The sequence below is a fragment of the Schistocerca serialis genome, chromosome 3 (assembly GCF_023864345.2).
Source record: "Schistocerca serialis cubense isolate TAMUIC-IGC-003099 chromosome 3, iqSchSeri2.2, whole genome shotgun sequence".
Classification (NCBI taxonomy): domain Eukaryota; kingdom Metazoa; phylum Arthropoda; class Insecta; order Orthoptera; family Acrididae; genus Schistocerca; species Schistocerca serialis.
The window spans coordinates 444,177,592-444,201,680 of record NC_064640.1 but is presented as its reverse complement, the minus strand read 5'-3'; the positions used below and the strand labels follow the sequence as shown (position 1 = coordinate 444,201,680).

Below are 24,089 nucleotides of genomic sequence, written 5' to 3'. Positions count from 1 at the left end.
GTATAAGTTTTAGCGCATGTCCTTTGTCCCTTTGTGTTCTCCATTCTAATGCTTTTAGGGTGGATGTTTTAATGTGTCGCAGAGTGGTTGGCTTTTCCTTTTTCTTCTCATGGTTGGCTAGCGACGCTCATCTGCTCCCTTGTTCTTACCCGTTCTACCTGTTTCTTGCTTCTCTCTATGGTTTTCTTTTCCTGTTCTTGTCCATAATAGTATTGGTTGTCCTTCTGGTTCTTCCTTTCTCTTGTTATTGTGCTGTATGTCTCCTTTCTTTTCTTCTTTCCGTTGTGTAATTATTTTACCGGGAAAAAGGGACTGATGACCTTGCAGTTTGGTCCCTTCCTCCCCCCCCCCCCCCCCCCCTTCCTCTTTTAAACAAACCAACTAACCAACCAATTCCTGAAATTCATTGCCTGTGGCCTCTGGCCTGCCAAGGAGCACTGCAGTCCTCTGTCCACAGATAAACCACGAATATCCACTGCATTACGCCACACACAAATAGACCCGGCCTGTGGACTGATCAGTGAGACTAGATCCGATGGGCAGGGCCTGCACATTGGTGGGAAATGAATGGTTTCATGATCAGCAGGCCCAATCCATTGCAAATACCTGCAGAAACGGCCTGCTGTTTTGGCCCGTCCTAGAAATCGATTTGTGTGGCCAGCTATTCATGAGCCACAGACAGCATGTCGATGAAATGAGACTGCGGTGATCAATCCGTGCAACAGATAACTTGTTCAAATACGCTGAGAATCAATAATAGTGAGGATAGGTAGCAACTCACTGTAAAGATGATTGGTGAGCCACATACAGGCTCATAGAAAAGACAGTCACCGTCTCACAACTAAATTTTCTGCCCTAGCTTTACACACACACACACACACACACACACACACACACACACACACCAACCAGCTGCTAGGCTAGTGACAAGAAATGACGGCAGCACTGACTGCAAGCTGAGGGGAGTGGTAGGAAGGGGAGAAGCAGTAAGAATGAGGGAGAAGGGAAACAGTACATGTACTCAGCTGCATCCAGCCAGTGATGATGCATGACACCTCAGTAAACAAACCATTTCATCTACTGAGACAAAAAATGAGATTTTTCCAGTGTTTTTTTCAAATTTCCCTGATGTGTTTGAAATTCCCTGATTTCCAGAACCTGAGGCAACTCTGGTGATAAACATATAGGATGTATGATGAAATCTCACACTGATCTACTTTTTCGAAGCAATCTACATATTAGAAATAAACAACGGATTTGTTTAAAGAAACAGGTTCTACTTACACAGTTGCATGGACAGCCTACCTCATCTAATAGTGATTTTACAAAGAACTGTGTTTTGTATTGGTTACAGGGAACAAACTACAGGTACCTGAAATTAACATTTCGTCCAGAAATAGTGCAACATTCCCTATGAGTTCACTCCATGGAAGAATAATCTTGCTATGTTGACACATCACCTATATGTATTTCTTCTGATAAGACAATGGATGCTTTAGGCTGTTTCATTGCTAATCTAATTGTGGGCAAGTTGGACTCTGAGGCTACAGCTAAACCCTATTTAATTTATTGTAAACCTTTTGAGGCAACAAACAGTTATAGAATTGCTAGATTGATTAATGATGGACTTAAGGTACTATGGTGAGATGGTGTAGAGGAAAAGAGGATCCTATTTATGTACACAGATGCCCCTCCATATACGTTGAGAGCAGGGAAATTGCTTGACGTATTTTCTCCAAACTTAGTGCATGTTACACGTATGGCTCATGCATTGCAACAAGTGACAGAGTGAGTTACACATCATTTCCCAGAAGTAAATATACTGATAGCTACAGTGGTGATTTTCTTGAAATGTCCTTATCATGTACAATGCTGCAAGCAGCAGCTACCTGTTGTACCTCTGCCTCTGGAGCCAGTGGTAACGAGGTGGATAACATGAATTGTATTTGTGATTTTCTACAGTAAGCACTTTAAGCCTCTGAAGTCAGTGATGGAGAACTTTCCTTCTGATCCTGCAGTGTCTGTGAGTGAATCCCTATCAGCATTCAATAGTTCTAAGGTGATCTGTTCAATTTCATGTATCGCAAGTCACTTCATGACGGTATCAAGGAACTGGAAACTTCAAATATGCCTCTCCGTGAGGCTGTGGGAATAATGGAAGATGCAGTTTGCATTATCAGTGTTGTACCAGGTCAGCAGGTGGTGTCACTTTGGCATCACCACTGGTCCTCCCTTCATGGGAACAAGCTCCGGGGAATTAAGCCTCTCAGCCCTCTCACCGTGAGGACATCATTTTAGCTTTGTTGTGTTGGGCACTGTCTTTTTAGCCATCCCTATTTGTTAAGTGGTGCTCCCCCACCTCTTTAAGCTCATTGCCCTCAACCTCTGACAGTTCGTCATTTCCTGATGGAATGCCCTTTTTTTAACCATTTACATTCTCATTTATGTTTGCAGTCTTGAGTTATCAGCAATTTTAGCAAACGACGCACGGGCTGTTGACCATGTTTTACTTTTTATCCTTTGTAGTACTATGGCAAAGGACATTTAATCTTTAGTTCATGACCTCTGTTCTCTGTGGTGCATTTTATGGACCTTTTTCCGAGTCCCTGCTTTTAGCTATCTTTCCTTCCATCGATTGGGCTTAATGTGTAGTAGTTTTTTTTCCCCCTTCCTTTGTGTTCTATGGTTCTGACATGGGTGTGTGCATCTGAGCCTAGTTGTCTTTGAGCCCTAAAACAAAATGAGTGTTGTACGAGGTGAAGTGGGTGGTGCGGTTTCCACTAAACTGCAATCTGTACTCAAATTCTTGTTATTCTGTCTCACTTATTTAATGGTGAAATTGTAAAAGGCCCTGAGAATATTATTCCTTGCACAATCCCTTTGTATAAATATGCAATGTTGACTTTTTGCAAAGAAGAGTGATTTTTCTCTATTTATAAAAACATTGTCAGACAGAAGACTGTGCATGGCAACAGAACATTTGGAAAGGTAAATTATAATTACTTATGCATCCCCTTACAGTGTGGCTCGAATAGCAGACACGTGTACTTAAGCACTTCGTAGTGGAAGTGAACTGATTAAGAATTAATGTATATATTTTGACTAGCCTACCTGTGAACTTACGTTTTCTAGAAAAAATATAAAATTTTGGATGTTATGTATCAGTGTTTCATTACATATTTCATCAATTTGTAAAATCACTCCAAATTTTAAGGGTATCGAAGTTTTCTTAAATATAGGTGACAAGTATTTCTTGCTCGATACCAGACCTTCACTAACTCAATGCTGTGGTATATCCCCTCTCATACTACAACTACAAGATTTGTAGGATGCAGTTCACCTTAAAAAAAAAAACAAAAAAAGAAAAGTTTTATTTTTTAATCCTATTTTGTTGCAATAAGTTTACTTTATTTTCCTTTTTATCTTTGTCAGATTTAGTCACTACTACTAATAGCCCATATCTGAGTTTACACTTCCCACCTGTTACTATAAGGATACCCTCCTGTGTGGCAATGTCCTCCCTTCCCCCTCCAGAAAGATTCTGCTATCGATCCAGCCAATGTTGCTTTCCTATTGAGATGTAGGCCACAAGTCATAAACCCTATCTGATAATAGAATTACCAACAGAAACCAAATTAATGTTTGAGTAAATAACTGATATAAGCGGTCAATGTTGATATGACACACACAACTTTCCAGCTGAGGCTGGTAACATCTCAAAAGTGGAACAATCTCAACATTTGTATAGTTTGTTGCCAAAATTTATCTTTACAAGATCACTCTCAATATTGTAACACTGATACGTCTCAATACTGTTTCCTGCACCATTATTTAACTGAAGTTACGAAACCATTTATTTCAGTTAACAAGTGTATAAATTAAAAGATTTTACTCATGGAGTTCTACACCACCTATTACAGATCAAATAATATTTGCTCCTACAGATGTGCTCTCTGCATTCTGTACTGAGGGCAGCTTTTTATTTTTTATGGCTGTATAGCTTGCTAAATGCTGGTGCCTGAGCTGATAGATGCTGTTCCATCTGGTATGAAATACTTATGACCTGATTTTTCGGAGACTTGTGTGAATTTTTTTTTTTTTTTTTTTTTTTTTTTTTTGCAGATTTTATAGTATTATCTTTGCTCATAAAGAACTGAATATATTTTTGTTATCCTTCATACTTGCTGTGCTGCATCAAATTAAGAAAGACATTTTAAAGATTTTGCAGAGATAAAAAATGTACTGCGTAAACTTTGTGTATGGTTGATTTAGCTCATACATTGCAATAAATGAAATGTAGCTCATATATCTAAATTTTATTTAAAATTGAGAACAGAACGATATCTCACTCCATTCTTGAGTTAATGGGTTTTATATCCAGCCCATGTCCGTGCACATCGCAAATTGTGTGGTCATACCTCAAGCGATTCAAGATACAGAAATGAAGTGGTTTGCTAATGATAGCGTGCAACGAGGCACTTACGTATTCTGATAAACACTCAAAACTTATTTATTCGCCAAGATATGGAAGTAACTCATCCACAGCAGTAAGATTTTGGCAGCTCAAGACGTATACTGACATCCACAGCAATGTAGGAAACCCAAGGGTGCACGTATACATGACCACAGCACCTGGGGAATGGTATAGTACGACGTCTATGCACACCCGTAGCAGCGAAAGGCTTAAGCCAAATTTCTTTGTCAAGTTATGTAGAATGTAAATTTTCACTCTCCACAGCCAATCTTCAGTAGTGAAATGGAACAGTATGTAATTTTGAAGCAGGAGAAAGTGTTTATTGTAGGATTTTTCCTTGGGCTATAAGGCAAATTAGTGTATGTGGTTTGCTAAATATTGTGATCTGATATTAGGCTGAATTGCTCTGTGTTATTTTAACACACCCCCTACTGTCAGAGCAATTTTTCCGTATGTCACTGTGTATGTGTTTCAATGTTATCCCCTTCCAGTTAGAAAGAGATAGCATTTATTATAAATGAATTTCAGCATTGCATGTTGTGGTGATATGAAAATTTTATTTTAATGATTATATATAAATATATTTTTTGTTTAACGTCAAATATTACAAGTTTGAAAATATGGTATTGCTTTATTTTTCTGATTCTTCTGGCCTCCTGTAAGGAAATAACTTGAACAAACTCACTTTGTCACACACAGCAGAAAATAAAATAAAATTCTCAAGACTCAGTTGAATTCTACTTTCATCACAGACATATTAACGTGAGTTCTTTATATTAAAGCATATACAACAGTTCTGTGAGTACTTATGCATTTTAAAGTACTCTACAAAACTGACCATTAACATCAGTGTAACAACAGAACCCTAACACACACACACACACACACACACACACACACACACACACACACACACACACACCCCTTCTGAAATGGGAGGCCACACACTTTAGAAACCAGAGTACCACATAAATGCTCTTCAAAACTTCGAGATCATGTAATTCACAATGACCACTAGTTAGTTGCACACTATACTAGGTAATATAAATCAGCAAACTATGAACTCTGGAATAAATTTAAAGAAAGACAAAATGATAACAAGTGTTCCTGAAGTCATGCCTCACTTTCCTAAACACATTTTCTTTGGAAAGAAACACCATGTACATAATACTGCACAGAGTTCTTAACTTAAATAATCTGTATAAAATTAGGCATCTAAGACATTGAGTTGTGTTATCTTTCAAATCTCAACTTACACGAAACATTTGCAGGTACACTTCAGTACATGCCGATAAAATTGGCAACTCTGCCATACAGAGATGTAAGCATTTCCATAATTTAAACTGGTACAGCAATAACCCAGTTACAAATAAAAAAAGAGTTCTATTCCACAGTTACAACCAAAGTTTTAAAGCAGTTTTGCTTCATTCTAAGTCAAACACCAGAACTGGAAATACCCTCCCACATATTAACAGTATGGTGCTCCCCGCTGCTGATGTCTGGCTGCAGAGAGCAGATCTCTAAAAACATCTCAGATTTAGTACATTCTGCATGTAAAACTTAATATTTACAAATGTTAAAGGTACAAAATTATGAATGTGGTCCCTGAAATTTGTCAAAAATTTAATACATAGTTCTCTTAACAATTGATAGCCTTCTAAGAAATCCAGTACAAGCTGAATTGTCCAAATGACTACTTTAAAATTATGAGCAAAATTGCTGGTCAGGAGGCATGTCCGTAATACTAACCTAGCTTTGAGAATTAATAGTTCCTTCCTTGAAGAGGTGATGTAGACTGTGGAACGTTAAAGAGGAAGGGCAGGTTAGTTACTCAGACCACGGGATGAGATGAACTGACATGCTGGCCAGCAACTCTGTTCCACAATTTTATAGTTCTCCTTTTCTTTTCATCCAATAGTATACAGTTTATCAGTTGCTGTCAGCTGTTAAAGCATTTCATCATCACTACTAAAGTCCTTCACAACAAATGCCAAAATTTAAAATTATCATTTTCTCTCATCAGGAACCTGTATCTACGCAACTTTACCGCTTTTTTTATTATTATTAATCTTTCTTCTTTGAAACTGGTGTCAAGGCACCTCTGATTCTTGGTACCACTTCAGTGAATATGATTGTGCCTGAAAAGACTAGTATAGTTCCAATCCAGTGAATGAGGGTGAAGTCATTTTTGAAATAGATAATTGAAAATAACAGACTTATAAACTTTCGTAAAGTTACAACAAGGGTGACAGTAAGAGATGAGCATTCTGTAGTCAGGACATAGACTGAGCTGATGCACATGTATCTGGTCAAACGTTAAGGATTTACTTAACACAATAATGTGAAACACTTAAGTTGTAATGCACAAGAAACTGAATTATATTTTGGATTCTCTAAATACTAATTCATGCTCCCTAGCAACATTTACACTCCACTTGCATTTTTTTATAAGTTCAGCAACCAGAAATCACAAACACGTGAATGATTACATATAGACAACTGAGACTGTCACATTGCTGTGGTGGATAAAATATTATTTAAAAAAAAAAAAAAAAGAAAAGAAAAGAAAATAATGATGCCCTGTGGATGTGCAAAGGGAGTAAAATCATTACACAGGTGAGATGTGTAGATATGACATGTCCAGTCTGCAAAGTAGTTATAAAATTTTATTGTAATCAAATAGAAAACTTACAAGAACATCATTTTTCAACATAGTCTCCTTGCATTTCAACGCACTTGATCCATCGTTTTACAAACTTCCTAATGCCCTCATAAAAGAAGGTTATCTGTTGAGCTGCGAGCCAGGAATGCACCCCTTCTCTTTCACTGCTTCGTCCGAGGCAAATTGATGGTCCCTTAATACCTCTTTGAGTGGACCAACCAAGTGATAGTCAGAAGGGGGCAAGATTGGGACAATATGGAGGATGATAAAGTACTTCAAATTTGAGTTTTTGGAGCATTTCAGCAGTGTGGGCAGCAGTGTGTGGACGGGCATTGTCGTGCAACAACACAGCACCTTTTGACAGCAATCCTCGGTGTTTGCTTTGAATTGCACGTTTTAGTCTGGCAGTAAGCATCTCACTGTAACATACACTCTTTATTGCTGTGCCCCTTTCCCCATAATGTTCCAGTACTGGACCTTGTGCGTCCAAAAAACCATAAGCATCAGTTTTCCTGCAGATGGCTGGGTCTTGAACTTTTTGTTGCACAGCGAATTTGGATTTTCCATTCCATACTCTGCCGTTTACTCTCCAGCTCAAAATGATGGATCCATGTTTTGTGACCAGTAATGATGCTGTCTAAGAAGTTGTCCCGTTTGTTACCATAGCGAGATGTCAAAGAGCATTTGTTTACGCAACTGTGAGAGTTGTTTTGGGACCCATCTTGCACAAACTTTATCAAATCCAAGTCTGTTGTGGATGTTCATAGGCAGAAACATGACTAATTTGCATACGATGTGCCACTTCGTCAATAGTCAATTGTCTGTCTACAAGAATCATTTCAGGTGAACGCTCAATGTTCCTTTATTTGTGACAGTAAACGATCGTCCGGCTCCATCGTGCGTAACACTTGTGCGACCATTTCAGAATTTTTCCAGTCCATTTATAGACACTCCGTTGTGGCAAAACACCGTTCTCGTTCTGTACCAAAAGTCTTCGATGAATTTCGGCCGCTGGTATACCTTCCGCCCACAAAAAACGGATCGCTGAACATTGCTCTTCTTTTGTGCAAATAGACAGCAGAGCAGCCATGATTAACAGCACGGTAACGATAATGAAACTAGCCTAGCAGCTTGAAAATTGCAAATATGTAACAACAAATAAACAAAGCATGCATCATCTATGTAAAATGACAGTACTGCGGATAATACTTGACTTAACCTTGTGCAATAAACTGTCTCATGAATGATCATGCAGCACTGGATTAGTATTTCAGAAAGGTCATTAGAGTATTGAAACCATGCTGTGCTTGCCCTAGCATCATAATTTAGAGCACAGGGTGCTTGAACACACTGAAGGTGGTTTTCACATTACTGAACTTGCAGTACCAGGGGCTATGCGGGTCAGAATTCCAATTGGTGTCTCTTCACTTCATTCCATGGTTGCTGACTGAAGAGAGAAATTACTACTTACATACTTATCGTAAGATAACTTTCTCTGGAAAAAATACATGTGACAAGATATAGGTGTACTGCATTCTGAAATTCAGAGAGCAGCAGTGCAGCCGTATTAGGAGTGCAAAGGTTTTCTACTTGGAAATTGCCTACAGGATTGCTGAGCCATTAAAACTGCCTACCATGCTTTGCATAAATCCACAGTTTCAGGTGCATACTGTCAGTCAGTCCTATGATTACTTTTTTTATCTCACTTCTGCAAGTTGTGTGTTAAAACAAAAAATGTCGAATTGGATCATGGTTTCAAGACCACTTGAAACTGTAGGTCCGCTTATAACTATCTGGTATGTCGATTCAAAGGTTAGAGGAAGGCAAGGGCCTCCAATAGGACTCTGTGGTGATCAAACCAATTTCCAGATTGATGTTTCTTCACTAACAAAAGTTGGAACAGTGCGCTACTCAGTATAGTGCAACGAGGATCAGGTTTGCGTTGCTTCTCCCGGGCAGCACCCAACTCATTACAATAATAGTGTAATTTCTTTGGCTGGTATGTAACAGAACATACACCCCCTCCCCCCCCCCCCCTACATCCCATGATTTCCATCAACTTACATGTAAACTGTTGCAGCTATTAAGGTAAGTGTGCCTTATTTGTACATTTTTACACTTAAGAAAATATGAGTGTTTTACTTTAACACATTTGGATTTCAGAACCCAGACATTGCAACAAGACTAAAAATGTCAGATACAGATGGTGAACTGTCAAAGTATGAAAAATTGCAACATACAATGAATGTGCCACCTCCAGTGCTCAATTACTAAAACCTGGCACCTGGTAAATTTAATTTTTGTGTTGACTGCCTTGCTTTAATACTGGCATCTCATTATCTTACTAATTTTATGAAAACACAGATTCATAATTTGATGAGTACCACCGCACATACCTAGATTTGTTAAGATAAATTACACACAATCAGCATCAATAAAAGAAAAATAAGTATTTCACATGCAGCAAATTTGATGAAGGATACTGTGTCAGAACATTTCCAGCAAGATAAACAACCATCTTTGGTATAGCACCCACTATTGGAAGAACCATAGGAGCACTTTCAAAAACTGATATTATATGCTGATAAATATCATAGCCAACTATTAGGAATCCTGGCAGAGGTAACAAATGCTGAAAGAAGAAAAGAATGGATTGTGATTTCCTTTAGTTAACTGTACATAAGTTTATAAATATTTTATACATAAAATCAATCTCTCTCTCTCTCTCTCTCTCTCTCTCTCTCTCTCTCTCTCTCTCTCACACACACACACACACACACACACACACACACACACACACACACACACAAAAAAAAAAAACCCATGGGAAGCAGCTAACTTAAAATACTGAAGACTAGATAAATGCACATGAATGACAACTTAAAAATGAAAAACACGTATAACCTGCTTACCGTTAACAAAAAGTGGTTGAACCTGTGTAACATCCTTCCTAAATTCATAATGCTTGCCTCATTTTCACCTAAATCATACCGCACATTCCCTATACAACTCAAGGAAGTGTTAATCTGTCTATAATTTGATGTTGACGTGTGGCATAAAAGACAGCCGTGCAACAGTGGACAGTACCCTGTTGGCAGTGAGATTTCACCTTGATGGATGGCCAGAGTCAGAATTGTTTATCCACCTGTTCAGTTTCCCATTGAGACGTGGTCTTTTAGATACACAGTGTATTTTGCAACATACTCCGTCGCATTCCTCTTTGGGCCCTGCCTTTGTTTTCTAGTTCCGCTAGACTCCCATCCCAGCTGCCCAGCAAAATGTAACTTCATTTCCTAGTACCAATGTCAATGAATGATCCCCTTTCTTTGAGATCCTATTGTGGTTAAACTGTGTAGTGGCATTTCACAGTACACTGTGCGTGTTTTCCTTATGCATTATGAAAATAGATCTGACACAATCTGATTCTGGAAAAGTGGAATGAAGACAAGTTCATGCCAAACGATGGCATCTGTTTTACCAGACTAGTGACCACAAAGTAGTTGTAGCTAGATTGAATACCATAATATCCAAACCCACCAGAAATATATGCAATGTGCGTCTGTTAAAAAAAAAAAAAAAAATTCACTTGACACCTTCCTAATAGACAGTCTCCATTCCTTCCAACCTGACTATGTAAGCGTAGACCAGATGTGGTTTAAATTCAAAGAAATAGTATCAATGGCAATTGAGAGATGTGTACAAAATAAAGCAATAAGAGATGGCATTGATCCCTCCCCTCCCTGACTCTACACAAGGCAGGTCAGAACACTATTGCAGAAGCAATGAAAAAAGCATGCCAAATTTAAAAGAACGCAAAATCCCCAAGATTAGCAAAGATTTACAGACAAAATTTAGTGCGAACTTCAATGCAAGATGCTTTTAATAGTTTCCACAACAAAACTCTGTCTCAAAATCTGGCAGAAAACCCAAAGAGATTATGGTTGTATGTAAAGTACACCAGTGGCAAGATGCAATCAATACCTGTGCGATAACAATGACGGTGATATTGATGACAACGCCACTTTAAGTAGAGTTACTAATACATTCGCAAAAGGAGATGAAGTAAATATTGCAAAATTCTAATCAAGTAGATATCCTCAGTGTAGTGACGTAGCTTACAACACTTAAGAAAGGCAAGGCTTCCAGTCCAGATTGTCTATCAATCAGGTTCCTTTCACAGAATGCTGATACAATAGCTCTATACTTAGTAATCATACACAGCTGCTCGCTTGTAGAAAGATCCGTATCCAAAGACTGGAAAGTTGCACAGGTCACACCAATAACCAAGGAAGGAAATAAGAGTACCACTGAATTATAGATCCATGTCACTAACATCAATTTGCAGTAGGATTTTGGAACATATACTGTTCTCGTACATAATGAGTCACCTCCAAGAAAACAATTTATTCACAAATAGCCAACATGGATTCAGAAAACATTGTTCCTGTGAAACACAACTAGCTCTTTATTCTCACGAAGTAATGGAGTGCTATCAACAGGGGATGTCAAATTGATTCCATATTTTTTTGAGTTCCAGAAGACCATCAATACATTTCCCCCATAAGTGACTTCTAATTACATTGTGTGCTTATCATCTCCTCTGTGTGACTGGATTCGTGATTTCCTCTCAAAAATGTAACAGTCCGTACGCAATAAATGACCCCAACATCATCAAGTAAAACAGAAGTAATATGTGGCGTTCCCCACGAAAGTGTTGCAGATCCTCTATTGTTCCTGATCTACATAAATGATTTAGGAGACAATCTGAGCAGCCCTCTTAGATCGTTTGCAGATGATGCTGTCATTTATTGTCATGACAAGTCACCAGTCTTTGTATGGTGAAAAAAGTGGCAACTGACTCTAAATAATGAAAAGTGTGAAGTCATACACATGAGCACTAAAAAGAATCCACTAAATTTCAGTTATATGGTAAATCACACAAATCTAAAGGCTGTAAACTCAACTAAATACGTAGCTATTAAATTATGAGTAACTTAAATTGAAATGATCACATAGATTATGTTTTGGGGAAAGCAAACCAAGGACTGTGATTTTTTGGCCGAACACTTAGAAAATGTAATAGGTTTACTAAAGAGACTGCTCACATTATACTTGTCTGCCCTCCTTGGGAGTATTGCTGTGCAGTGTGGGATGCACATCAGATAGGACTGATGTAGGACATTGAAAAGGTCAAAGAAGAGTAGCTCATTTTGTATCATCACAAAATAAGGGGGAGAGTGTCATGGATATGATACACGAACGGGGGTGGCAGACATTAAAACAAACATGTTTTTTGCTGTGGCAGGACATTCTCATGAAATTTCGATCACAAACTTTCTCCTCCGCCTCCTTAAATAGGGAGAGATGATGATCATCACAAAATAAGAGAAATCAGAGGTCACATGAAACGATTTATGTGTGTGTTTTTTCCTGCACGCTGTTCAAAAGTGGAACATTAAAGAAGTAGCATAAAGGTGGTTCGATGAACCCTATTTCAGGCACTTAATCGTGAACTGCCGAGTAATCATGTACATGTAGACTGGATGAAAAGGTGGTACAAATTACCATTTGGAGATGTTGCAGGATTTTTTTTAAGGGGGGGGGGGGGAGGTGGTTTAAGAACATTCCTGAAACATTATCAAATTGATTAGCAGTTTTACTAGATCACGCTCAGTGTCAGACAATGACAAACCTGTTCATTAAAGACAGAAAGAGACCTACTATTGTATGACTTTAAAACAATGACATGGAGCTTCCATTTAATGCCAAATCTTATAATGAACGTATGAAAGCACTTCCACTGGAATATGTTGGATCCTATATGAAGTCATAAGAATTCCTTTCATTCAGTGTATTGCGTTCAACTGATAAACTGAATGGCTTCTGTTACCTGTGGCACATTGCGAATTCAACACTTATGAGCTTTTGTGGGCGTTTATGAAGACACTTGACAACTGTGTCACTTCACTGCACAAAGAGTTCCCAAAGTATCTTTATTTGCACACAACTGAAATGCATATGCCAAAAGATATCTGACTTAACACGACAACAAACTGAGTGCTTATTATCTCCCGCAAAATTTGTTCTGGCTAATCATTACACATCAAATGTCAATTTGCCATATATGGTTAGAAAATGCATTATACATTTATTCATTTACTTACTGAAAGCTGCTTGTGTAGCTACAGTTCATCTACACCTACATCTACGTGGATACTCTAAAAATCACAAGTAAGTACACGAGGGTTCATCAAACCACCTTCACAATAATTCTCTATTTATTCTTATCTCGAACAGTGCACTCAAGAAACTAACACCCATATCTTTCTGTGCAAGCTCCGATTTCCCTTTTTCTTTTTTTTAATGATTTTCGTTTCTCCCTATGCTGGTCAGTATCAACAAAATATTTTTGCATTCAGAAGAGATAGTTGGTGATAGGGATTTCGTGAGAAGGTCCCGCAGCAACGAGAAACACCTTTGTTTTAATGATGTCCACCCCAAATCTTCTATCATGTCCATGACACTCTCTCCCCTATTTCTTGATAATACAAGACGTGCTGCACTTCTTTGAGCTTTTTCGATGTACTCCATTAAATCTATCAGGTAAGGATCCCACAGAGTGCCAGCACTACCCCAAAATAGGATGAACAAGTGTAGTGTAAATTGTAATGTCTAGGTATTTAGCTGAAATTAATGCCTTTAGATTTGATTGACTTATCATGTAACAGTAATTTCATGGATTACTTTCAGCACTCATCTGGATGCTCTGACACTTTTCATTATTGAGGGTCAATTGCCAATTTGCACACTTAATTTTTTTGCGATTTGTTTCGATCTTGTGATGGCTTTACTAGATGATAAGTGACAGCATCATCTGTAACTACCCAAGACAGCTGCTCAGATTGTCTCATAAATCATTTATATAGGTAAGGAACAACAGAGGGTGCACAACTTTTCCATGGGGAATGCCAGAAATCATTTCTGTTTCACTTTGTAATTTTCCATTAATTACTATGAACTGTTACCTCTGACAAGAAATCACAAATCCAGTCGCATAACAGATGATATTCCATAAGCAAGCAATTTGATTACTGGCTGATTGTGAGGTATGGTGTCATAAGCCTTCCAGAAACCGGAACCAGTTTGAAATGCCTTGTCAACAGCAGTAACACTTCACCTGGCTAAAGAGCTAGTTGTTTTTCGCAAGAACGACGTTTTCTAAATCTGCGTTGACTGTGTGTCAATAGACTGTTTTCTTTGAGGTAATTCATAATGTTAGAGCACAATACTTGTTCCAAAATCCTGCTGCATATCAAAGTCAATGATATGGGCCTGTAATTTAGTGGATTACTCCTATTGCCTTTCTTGAACATTGGCGAGATCTGTGTCACTTTCCAGTCCTTGAGTACAGATCTTTTTTTGAAAAAGCTGTTGTATGTGACTGAAGTATGGAGCTATTGGATCAGCATACTCTGAATGGAATCTAATTGGTATACTGCCTCAACTGGAAGTCTTGCTTTTGTTAAGTGATTTCAACTGGTTCACTACTCCAAGGTTATCTACTTCTAAGTTACTCATTTTGGCAGCTGTTCTTGATTCAAATCCTGGAATATTTATTTCGTCGTCTTTGGTGAAGGAATTTCAAAAGGCTTTATTTAGTAACTCTGTTTTAGCAGCACTGTCATAGATAGTATTTCCACTGCTATCATGCAAAGAAGGCATCATTGTGTCTTGCCACTAGAATACTTATATACTACAAGAATATCTCTGGATTTTCTGCTAAGTTTCAAGACAAAGTTTTGTTGTGGAAACTATTATAAGCATCTCACACTGAAGTCGACACTAAATTTCAAACTTCTGTAAAAGATCACCAATCTTGGTGATTTTGCATTCGTTTAAATTTGGCATGCCTTTTTTTTCTGCAACAGTGTTCTGGCCCGTTTTGTGTACCAAGGAGGATCAGCTCATTGTTTTTTACTTTATTTGGTATAAATGTTCTTGAATTCATGCCGCATCTGGTCTACACTTACATCGTTAAATCGGAAGGAGTGGAAATTGTCTCTCAGGAAGGCACCAAACAAATTTTCATCTGCTTTTTTGAACAGGTATATTTTTCATTTATTTTTGGATGATTTGGGAGTTATGGTATTCAGTCTCTTACGACAACACTGTATTTACTAATCCCTGTGTCTGTTTTGATGCTTGTTATTAGCTCAGGATTATTTGCTGCTAAGAGGTGAAGTGTGGTTTCACAACCACTTACTATATGAGTGGGCTTGTGAACTAATTGCTCAAAATAATTTTCAGAGAATGTATTTAGCACCATTTTGGATTATGTATTGTGAGTAGCCCTGGATTTGAACGTGTATTTTTACCAACATATGAAGGATCAATTTAAGTCACCACCAACTATAATTAAACTGTATGAGTTGGGTACATTTTTGAAATTAGACTCAAGTTTTCTTTGTATCTTTCAGCAATTGTATTATCTGAATTGGGAGGTTGGTAAAAGGATCCAATTATTATTTCATTCCAGTCACCAAGAATGACCTCTACCCATACTAATTCACAGGAACTATCTACTTCAATTTTGCCACAACATAAACTACTACTACTACTACTACTACTACTACTACTACCAGCAACAAACACGTTACTGTCACCTGTGTTTAGGCTATCCTTTCTGAAAACCATTAGGTCCTTCACAAAAATTTCAGCTGAACTTATCTCTGGCTGTAGCCAGCTTTCAATGCCTATAACAATTTGATCAGGATTTTCTATTAGCACTTGGAGCTCTGATACTTTCCCAACACAGCTGTGACAATGTACAACTGTTGTACCAATGGTTCCTAGATCTATGTTCTTCCTGTGTTCAACCTGCACCTTTTGAGGCAGAAGCCCTTTCTGCATTGCCCCTGAGACCCTTTAACCTAAAAAACTGCCCAGCCCACACCTCACAACCCCTGCTACCCATGTAGCCACTTCCTGCATGTAGTGTACTCCTGATCTATTTAGCAGAATCCAAAACTCCACACCCTATAGTGCAAGTTGAGGAATCTGCAGCCTACACAGTCGCAGAACCGTCAACCTCTGATTCAGACCCTCCACTTGGCTCTGTACCACAGGTTCAATCCGTCCTGTCGACTATGCTGCAAATGGTGAGCTCTGCTTTCACCTCGCAAGACTGGCAGCCTTTATCACTTTTGATAGCTACTCTAAACCAGAGAGAATCTCTTTGGATCCAAAGTGACAGACATTATCGGTACTGATGTGGGCCAGCTAACTGCACCTTGCGCTCATCATGGCGTCTGGAAGCACCAGTTCCATGTCTGGAATGGCTCCACCCAGTGTGCGCACAGAGTGCACATTGGCTTTCTTAGCCTCCTTGGTAGTTGTGTTACCAATCTGAAAGTTAAATTCTTGTTGAAGTGCCAAAGATTTAGACTCACAGTGCTGCACTGAAGTTCAACAATGGAGTTGGTGTTGTTTGGGGCAGACTGCGTGCTTATCACAGCCGAAACATACTGATTCCACAACTATGCTGCATCACAGTGTTACACAGATTTTTGTCACCAAACAATTACTTTCCAAATATTCCTAAGTAAAGGTACGTGATTTTAGCAACAGCTGTAGTTTTCTACCCCAATACACACTATATCAAGCAGAATCATAGCATTTTGCATTTGATTTTATTGATAAGAAATGTATGAAAACCTGCTAGTCAATAGAAAAGGGCTAAGCACAGGAGATAGATCACAAAAATACTGTCCAGTTTCTGTAACTTTCCAAAGTTAATGAGAGCAAGAGTGTTCTCACAAAGACTTCTGTACATGTCTTCCCCATTCTAAAAAAGTATATTATTCACATTTAAAATGTAAAAAGAGCACAGCCATGGTCTTGGCACATGGATGCACATCATCCAATGACAGAATTTAAACAGGAGTTCAAAATGAGAGTCAATCATTATGAACAGCATGAGGGTATCATGAATATTTCTCATAGTTTCTTCCACTGGGTTCATCTGTTTCACAATCTGTATGAATAGATGGAGGAGAATTCACAATGCAAGCTAATAATACAGTGGAATATTCAGTGCCATCCCTCTGTTTAAAATGACCAATGTAACCTATAGTAAAGTTGTAGTATTAAAAATTAAGCAGAGTAATAAATCCTATTTTTTAATAGATGATTACGTAAGTTCTCTGAACTCAAGTAAATGTTGCCAGAAGAAAAAGAAAGAAATTAACATGAAAAAAGAGGTAAAATGTGCTGATAAATCAGTCTGAAGTGTCTATCATATGAGGTGAAGGTCAGGGAATTAATAATAAACTAAAGATCAAGCACAAAATAAATGATTTCTTGTAATTGAGTGGTGAAATTCTACAGCAATAAATAGGTACAAATGGAAACATTGGATAAGGAAAGACAGAGAAAAAGAATGGACAACAATATTTGAGACAGGCAGTGGCAGACAACAGTGGTATTTCTGTAATGGACCTGCCGATAATTTTACAGCTGACTTGAAAATGTACTCACAGTGTAGAACAAAGCTTCCTTTGGGTGCTTCCCATATCTAGCATATAGAGTTTCTTGGTATATTCCCATCCTTGCAGACACAAAAAGGGCTACTGTCAGGAGAGTAATACCTGGAAAAGAAACATTACAGGTTTGTCACATTTCATTAACCATACTATTAAACTATGGACAATTTTCATTTGTTCCTTCAGCTTTTTAAAAGCCTACAAGACTTTACTCTGTAACAGCTAAAACTTAATATTTTGTACTGCATTTTATTGACACTGTAATAACATTTGATCACTCTTCCTAAATGTCATGTCATCTAAAAAGGGAGTCTTTGTGTGTGTATGCGGGCGTGCCATGCAGAGGGGGTGGGGGGTCAGATGCCAGGTATCCGTATGTAGTACTGATGACAGCAGGAATAGTTTCATTAACAACTAAATTCACTGTAGAGCATGTCGTACACTGTTTCTGATAACAATCCTATATTCCATATCCGGTGAATTCTATTGTGTTTGTTGAAGAAACACCATAACACATCTAACCACTGGTCCATTCCCAGTATCCAACAGTGAAATGAAGGGGATGGTCCAGGTGAATACAACAAGAATTATTCACACACTGCTTCACTTCTTACTTTTAAACCTCAGTGAAAACAGATCCCTTGGCCAAGTCAGCACAGGCTCACTGATGTGGACTTGCACATGGTGCTGTACACGGGGGTTGGCACATGGGGTTGTCACTGGTCATATTTAGTGCCACCACACAGAAACTTGGATGGCAACAAAATCAGTCCTAACAGCAAGCACTTAATGACCACACGCTCCCCATAAGATGACATCAGGGCCAGGGTAACCACAGTAGATCACCACCACTGTCAGTTTTGAAGAAGAGCCAGCATAAGTTCACAACAATGCCCCTAATTACACAGTACATGATAGCTGTGGACAATCCTTAGACCCCTGCAAGTCCTAGGTACTAGCTCTGCCCACACAGAAGGTCCACCCCACAGAGACCACCACTGGCAGACCGTAGTTCAGCTAAAGGTGGGAACTGGCAAAGGTATGACATTAGTGTGAACCATGGAAAGAGCCATTAGTATTTTACAGGAAATAAAGGCAGCAATACAGCAGTGAATTGGCAGACCGTATCTGGTTATGAAGCCTTTCTTCGCCAACATTCTGTTATTGATTCTGAACTTTCTTGGACCTGGGCTTGAGTATGGAACTACATATTTGGAGTTGTGATAAACATTTCTCAGCTCTGTACTATGAAGTAGATTGGGCTAGCAGCTGCATGCTTACCATCATTCGCTTTAAGGATGCTGGACTAGGCACTTACCACAGTTTTCTACAGTTTCTTTCAATATTAAATGGTGCTCTGTATTTTGTAGTGGCTTGAATGACAACATACTATGTATTAGATGGAATCCTCATGTTACAACTTGGGAAAAGAACAGTTTTGTGACACATGTAGGACTTTACCTAGGATTATGTGGGGGTGGGTTGTGGGGCATGCATTTATAATGATTGTAAGAAATACTGAAGAATATCTTTTCCTATCAATGCTCTTACTGACTGACGCTATTCAGGCTTTGATACAACACAAACTCAAAGTTACTACATCAAGGAGAATCAAAACAATACACATTATACTGCAGAGTTGAAGTGTCATGTCATTCTAAACAGGCATTATTAAACTCTTTCTTCCAGGAGTGACTCCAGCAAGGTCTGCAGGAGAGCTTCTTTGGAAAGCAGGTGAGGAATAATGGTAGAACTGAGATTGTGAAGTGAGTCCATGAGTTGTGTGTAGCTACTGCACTGGTCAGACCAACACATTCAAAAGGCGAGGGTCACAATTTGGCACACAGTTTTAGAGGCAATAGAATTCACAATTTTAAATGTACTCACCTACTGTCCACCAGAAGAACACCTCTAAATGTGATGCTGGTACTTCTGGCTCTTTACCTACAGCATATGTTGCTTTCTAAAGAACAAAAAAAGTAATAAGAATATATTTTCAGGTGAATACAATATTATTAAATACATACAGGTCATTCGAAGCCAAATGAACCAGTAGTTAACACATGTACATCTATAACTTGAATGAAATTTTGCAGTTATGTTCCCTACAGAACCTACCGAATAAAACTAAGCTGGACAAAATGAGATATATATATGTTTATTTATTGATTCAAGGTTTTATGAGGTATTCAATGGAGGGCTGCAAACTGTTGTGTGAGCTCTAGCTAAGTTTTGGCCAAATTTCAGCTGGCAACTAATAGTAATGTGAGGTATGTGGATCAGATGCACAACTTTTTGTGCTCTTCACAGTGTTAAAATATCAAGGCTGTGTCAGTCACTCTTTTCATGTTACATGAGGAAAAGTTGCAGGAAAAACAAAACCATGATATTTTTTAACTATTTTATGCCTGCAATAATATGGAAACAAAGTGTACTGAAGGCTCTTTAGTAGCTCCACAGAGAAGTTCCTGTTGTCAGTTCTACCAACCTGTAGCAATAATTTGCAAGTACTGTACTCAATTTATTGATACGTAAACATGCTAGTCACATATTTTGCATTTGATAATGTCATATTGCTAAATATTATCACCTATTATTTTTTACTATTGTTTCACTACTAAGAGCAGATGGTTTGGACTTCATTTTGTAGATCCTTTGGACAAGGATTAAAAATATCTTGAAAATACTACCATCAAACATTTGGAAACCCATCACTTCAACATGTGCACTTTGTATAAGCTAAAAAGGTTAGTATAGTAGTTATATTCTTTAATCAGAGTATGACATACAGCTTTTGTTTTGTCTACTTAATGCATTCTCACAAAAATACACCATCTTTGAAGAAAGCAAAAACCCTGCATTTTATGTCATCAGAAACGATGTACCCATTCCTCTTGTGAGCACTGGTAGTCTATAGTGAGCCTCTGGTGACAATGCTGAATACATTCATCAAGGAATATCACAAGCAACACTAGGGAATTATCAATATTTAAGTCACTTGCAGGAATGCATGACTGGTATTAACATTTCCACCATTTCTCTACAATACAAATATGCTGGACTTCCGACACTGTTCACAGGTTACACAAATAAACATTAAAATATTTTTAAAAAAGTGTCAAAAGAGGTCCAAGTATACACCAAAACTACTTGGCAGTTTAAATGATTCATTCAGGAGGAGGAAGATGGCGCTACATTGAAGATTAGGGTGGCCATCAAGAAGAAAACTTCAAGTCTGTCCTGTCACTGCCGCATAGGAGAGACAACTGTGCATCCCAAATCTGACTTACTAACATGGGGAAGAGGGAAGGGAGCTCATGGTTTAATCTCCTGTCACTGGAGACTGATCACAAGCTTGGATTGGACAAAGAAACTTGGTAGAGTCTTTTTCAAAGAACCATCCTGGAATTCATATGAAATGATTACATAAACCAAGGAAAATCAGATTTCAGTTGCTACATGGGGATTTGAACCTTGCCTCTCACAAATTCAAGTCCAATGTGTTGCATCATCATGCCAGCTCATTTACTCTGGAAAAGAGCTACATATCAAGGAGTAGCATTTTTTCAAGATCCGATACTATGCTGCTGTGGTAAAGTGTACTAGGAGAATGATGAAGTATCCTCATGGGAATTAAGAAATTATGAATGGCACACTCAATTTGAGTGTGACTAGCATGGTAGAATGTTAGAATTACAGATTGGCTTGATTAACCACTTTAAATATATTGTATCTCATAAATCTGAAATCATCAATAAGGACTGCAACAGTAGTTACACCAAGGTGAACACATGATAGAAACAAACATTTAGGTGGAACTTACGACCTACTGGAGTCTCACTGAGCAATATGAGCTTCTCCCTCCACTATGATTGTGGTCTTCTTCTGTTCTGATAAAAGTAACAATCACAAAATGATCACACTACATGCATTGGTGACATCATCATTCATCTCTATGACACTAGATTTCATAATGTTTAGGTACTTCAGTACCTGGTAGATCAAAAGGCCTATAATATGCCGTCAAAACTTGTTACAGTTCTGTTCTTGGTTATGTTATTCAATTTTTAGAACCAATTTACATATACTGGTATGGGGTTTACACAAAACTTTTGTAGAATTAGTTCATATAAGGTCAGATATAAGTGGAAAGAACCATCAATAAACTATAGTGCAGGTGATTAACTAACAACTGTGAATTCACAACAGGCATTTAGTCAGCAGAGAAATTGTAGAGCTTGTTATTTTTCACTTTTGTGGCAAAATTATTCAAGGAAGAACAGAACTGGACCTTCACAGACTGGCAGCCACAATAAGCTGGTATCCCTAGTTCATTCTCTGAACTTTTACATCTACATACATGCTCCACAAACCACCAAATGGCACTTGGTAGAAGGTGTCCTGTACCACTCACTAGTCATTCCCTTTCCTATTTCACTCACAAATGCATCAAGGGAAAAGGGCTGTCTATATGTCTCCATATGAGCCCTAATTTCACTCAGTAAGTCTTCATGGTCCTTAGGTGAAATGTCTGTTGTTGGCAGACGAAGTGTTCTGCAGTCAGCCACAAATGTCACTTCTCAAAATTTTCTGAATAGTGTTTCGCAAAAAGAATGTTGTCTTCCCTTCATGGATTTCAATTTAAGTTCATAATACTCTTGTGTTGAATGAACCTACTGGTAAAAAATCTAGCAGCATGCCTCTGAATTGCTTTGAGGTCTTCCTTTAATTTGACCTGCAGGTATCCCAAATACTTTAGCACTACTCAAGAAGTGGTTGCAATAGTGTTCTATATGCAGTCTCCTTTACAGAGGAGTTACTCTTTCTTAAAATTCTCCCAACTGACCAAAGTCGACCATTCACTTCCCTATTACTAACCTCATGTGCTCATTTCATTTCATATTGCTTTGTAGTGTTACGCCTAAATATTTACTTGATGTGGCTGTGTCAAGCAGAACACTGCAAATGCCATATTCGAACACTACACAATTGCTTTTCCTACTCATTTGTATCAACTTACATTTTTCTATGTTTAGAACTAGCTGCCATTCAAACACACCAAACAGAAATTCTGTCCTAGTCATCCCTTACAGTCATTCAATGACAACACTTTCCCGTACACTACAGTGTCATCAAAAATTCACAGATTGCTGCTCATCAATCTGTCAAATTGTTTATGTACAGGGTGGTTACATTTTAATTTTTGTAAGGGATCTTGGTGGCCACACAGTTTGGCACCATCAGTCAATGATTTGGTTTTCTCCAAATGTGTTACAGACTAATTGAGAGACTTCATGGGCTATGTAAGGTGGAGCTCTATTGCGCATCAAAACAGTTGAGTGCAAAGCCCCTCTCTTCTGCAGAGGAGGGACCACACATTGGCAAAGCAGATCACAGTAACATTTGCCATTCACACTGCATGTCCTTGGTCTTTGAGGTCCCAGTTCCTCAAAGAAAAATGGACCAGTAATGAACTATGCCACACAGTTGGTTGGTTTGAGGTATAAAGGGATCAAACTACAGGGTCATCAGTCCCTTTTTTCTGATGCAAGCAAGGCTCGAGGTACAAAAACACCCAACAACACACCTAAAAAGAAAATGAATGGAACGAACAAAAACGGGGAAACATACACCACAAGGAAAAGTAGAACAAGGTACTAAAAAACCATAGAGCATATGGTCTGGGCTGGATGATCACAATAATAAAAAGAGTACGAGCTAGCCACTCTGCCACACATTAAAATGTCCACCCCAAAAAGACAAGGTGAGCTGAACACATGTAGGGAAAAAGATGACCACAAAGACAAACAAATGCAAAGAAAGTGCGACAGAGTTTAAACGGAGGGAGGGCAGCGACCTCAGAGAGAAGGCTAAATGGTTGATTGATTGGTTGGTTTGTTTGTCTAAAGGGGGGGGGGGGAGGGGACGGGACCAAACTTCGAGGTCATTGGTCCCTTGTTCCCGGTAAAATAATTACAAAAGGGAAAGAAGAAAAGAAAGGAGACGAACAGCACAATAACAGGAGAATGGAAGAACCCAAAGAATGACAGAAGGACGATCAACACTACTATGGACAAAACAGGAAAAGAAAACTGCACAGAGAGAAGCAAGAAACAGGTAGAGGGGGTAAAAACAAGAGAGCAGATGACTGTGGCTGGCCGACCACGAGCAGAAGAAGGAAAAGCCAGCCACTCTGAGACACATTAAAACATCCACCCTAAAAACATTAGAGTGGCAAACACAAAGGGACAAAGGACATGCACTAAAACATACAGAATGATAAAATCCAGCATCACGTATAAAAGGTAAAACTAAATTATCTTATGACGTGTTGTCAGCTAAAATTAATGGCAAAGAGTCAGGTATCTGAAGAGTCTGTCGCAGGGCAGCCAAAGAAGGACAGCTCACTAAA

The 24,089-nt window shown here is 38.4% G+C and overlaps 1 protein-coding gene across 1 annotated transcript in view; it reads right to left on the bottom strand.

Moving 5' to 3' along the window:
- Nucleotides 1–5,011: 5,011 nt before the first annotated feature.
- Nucleotides 5,012–24,089, bottom strand: part of LOC126470337 (UDP-xylose and UDP-N-acetylglucosamine transporter) — a 32,659-nt gene continuing 13,581 nt past the window's right edge. The window contains exons 5-8 of the mRNA XM_050098126.1: nucleotides 19,565–19,640; nucleotides 17,673–17,782; nucleotides 9,620–9,768; nucleotides 5,012–6,779 (exon numbers count right to left, since the gene is read on the bottom strand). Of these exons, the coding sequence (XP_049954083.1) occupies nucleotides 6,539–6,779; nucleotides 9,620–9,768; nucleotides 17,673–17,782; nucleotides 19,565–19,640 (576 nt within the window). The 3' untranslated portion in view covers nucleotides 5,012–6,538. The remainder of the gene's footprint in view (nucleotides 6,780–9,619; nucleotides 9,769–17,672; nucleotides 17,783–19,564; nucleotides 19,641–24,089) is intronic.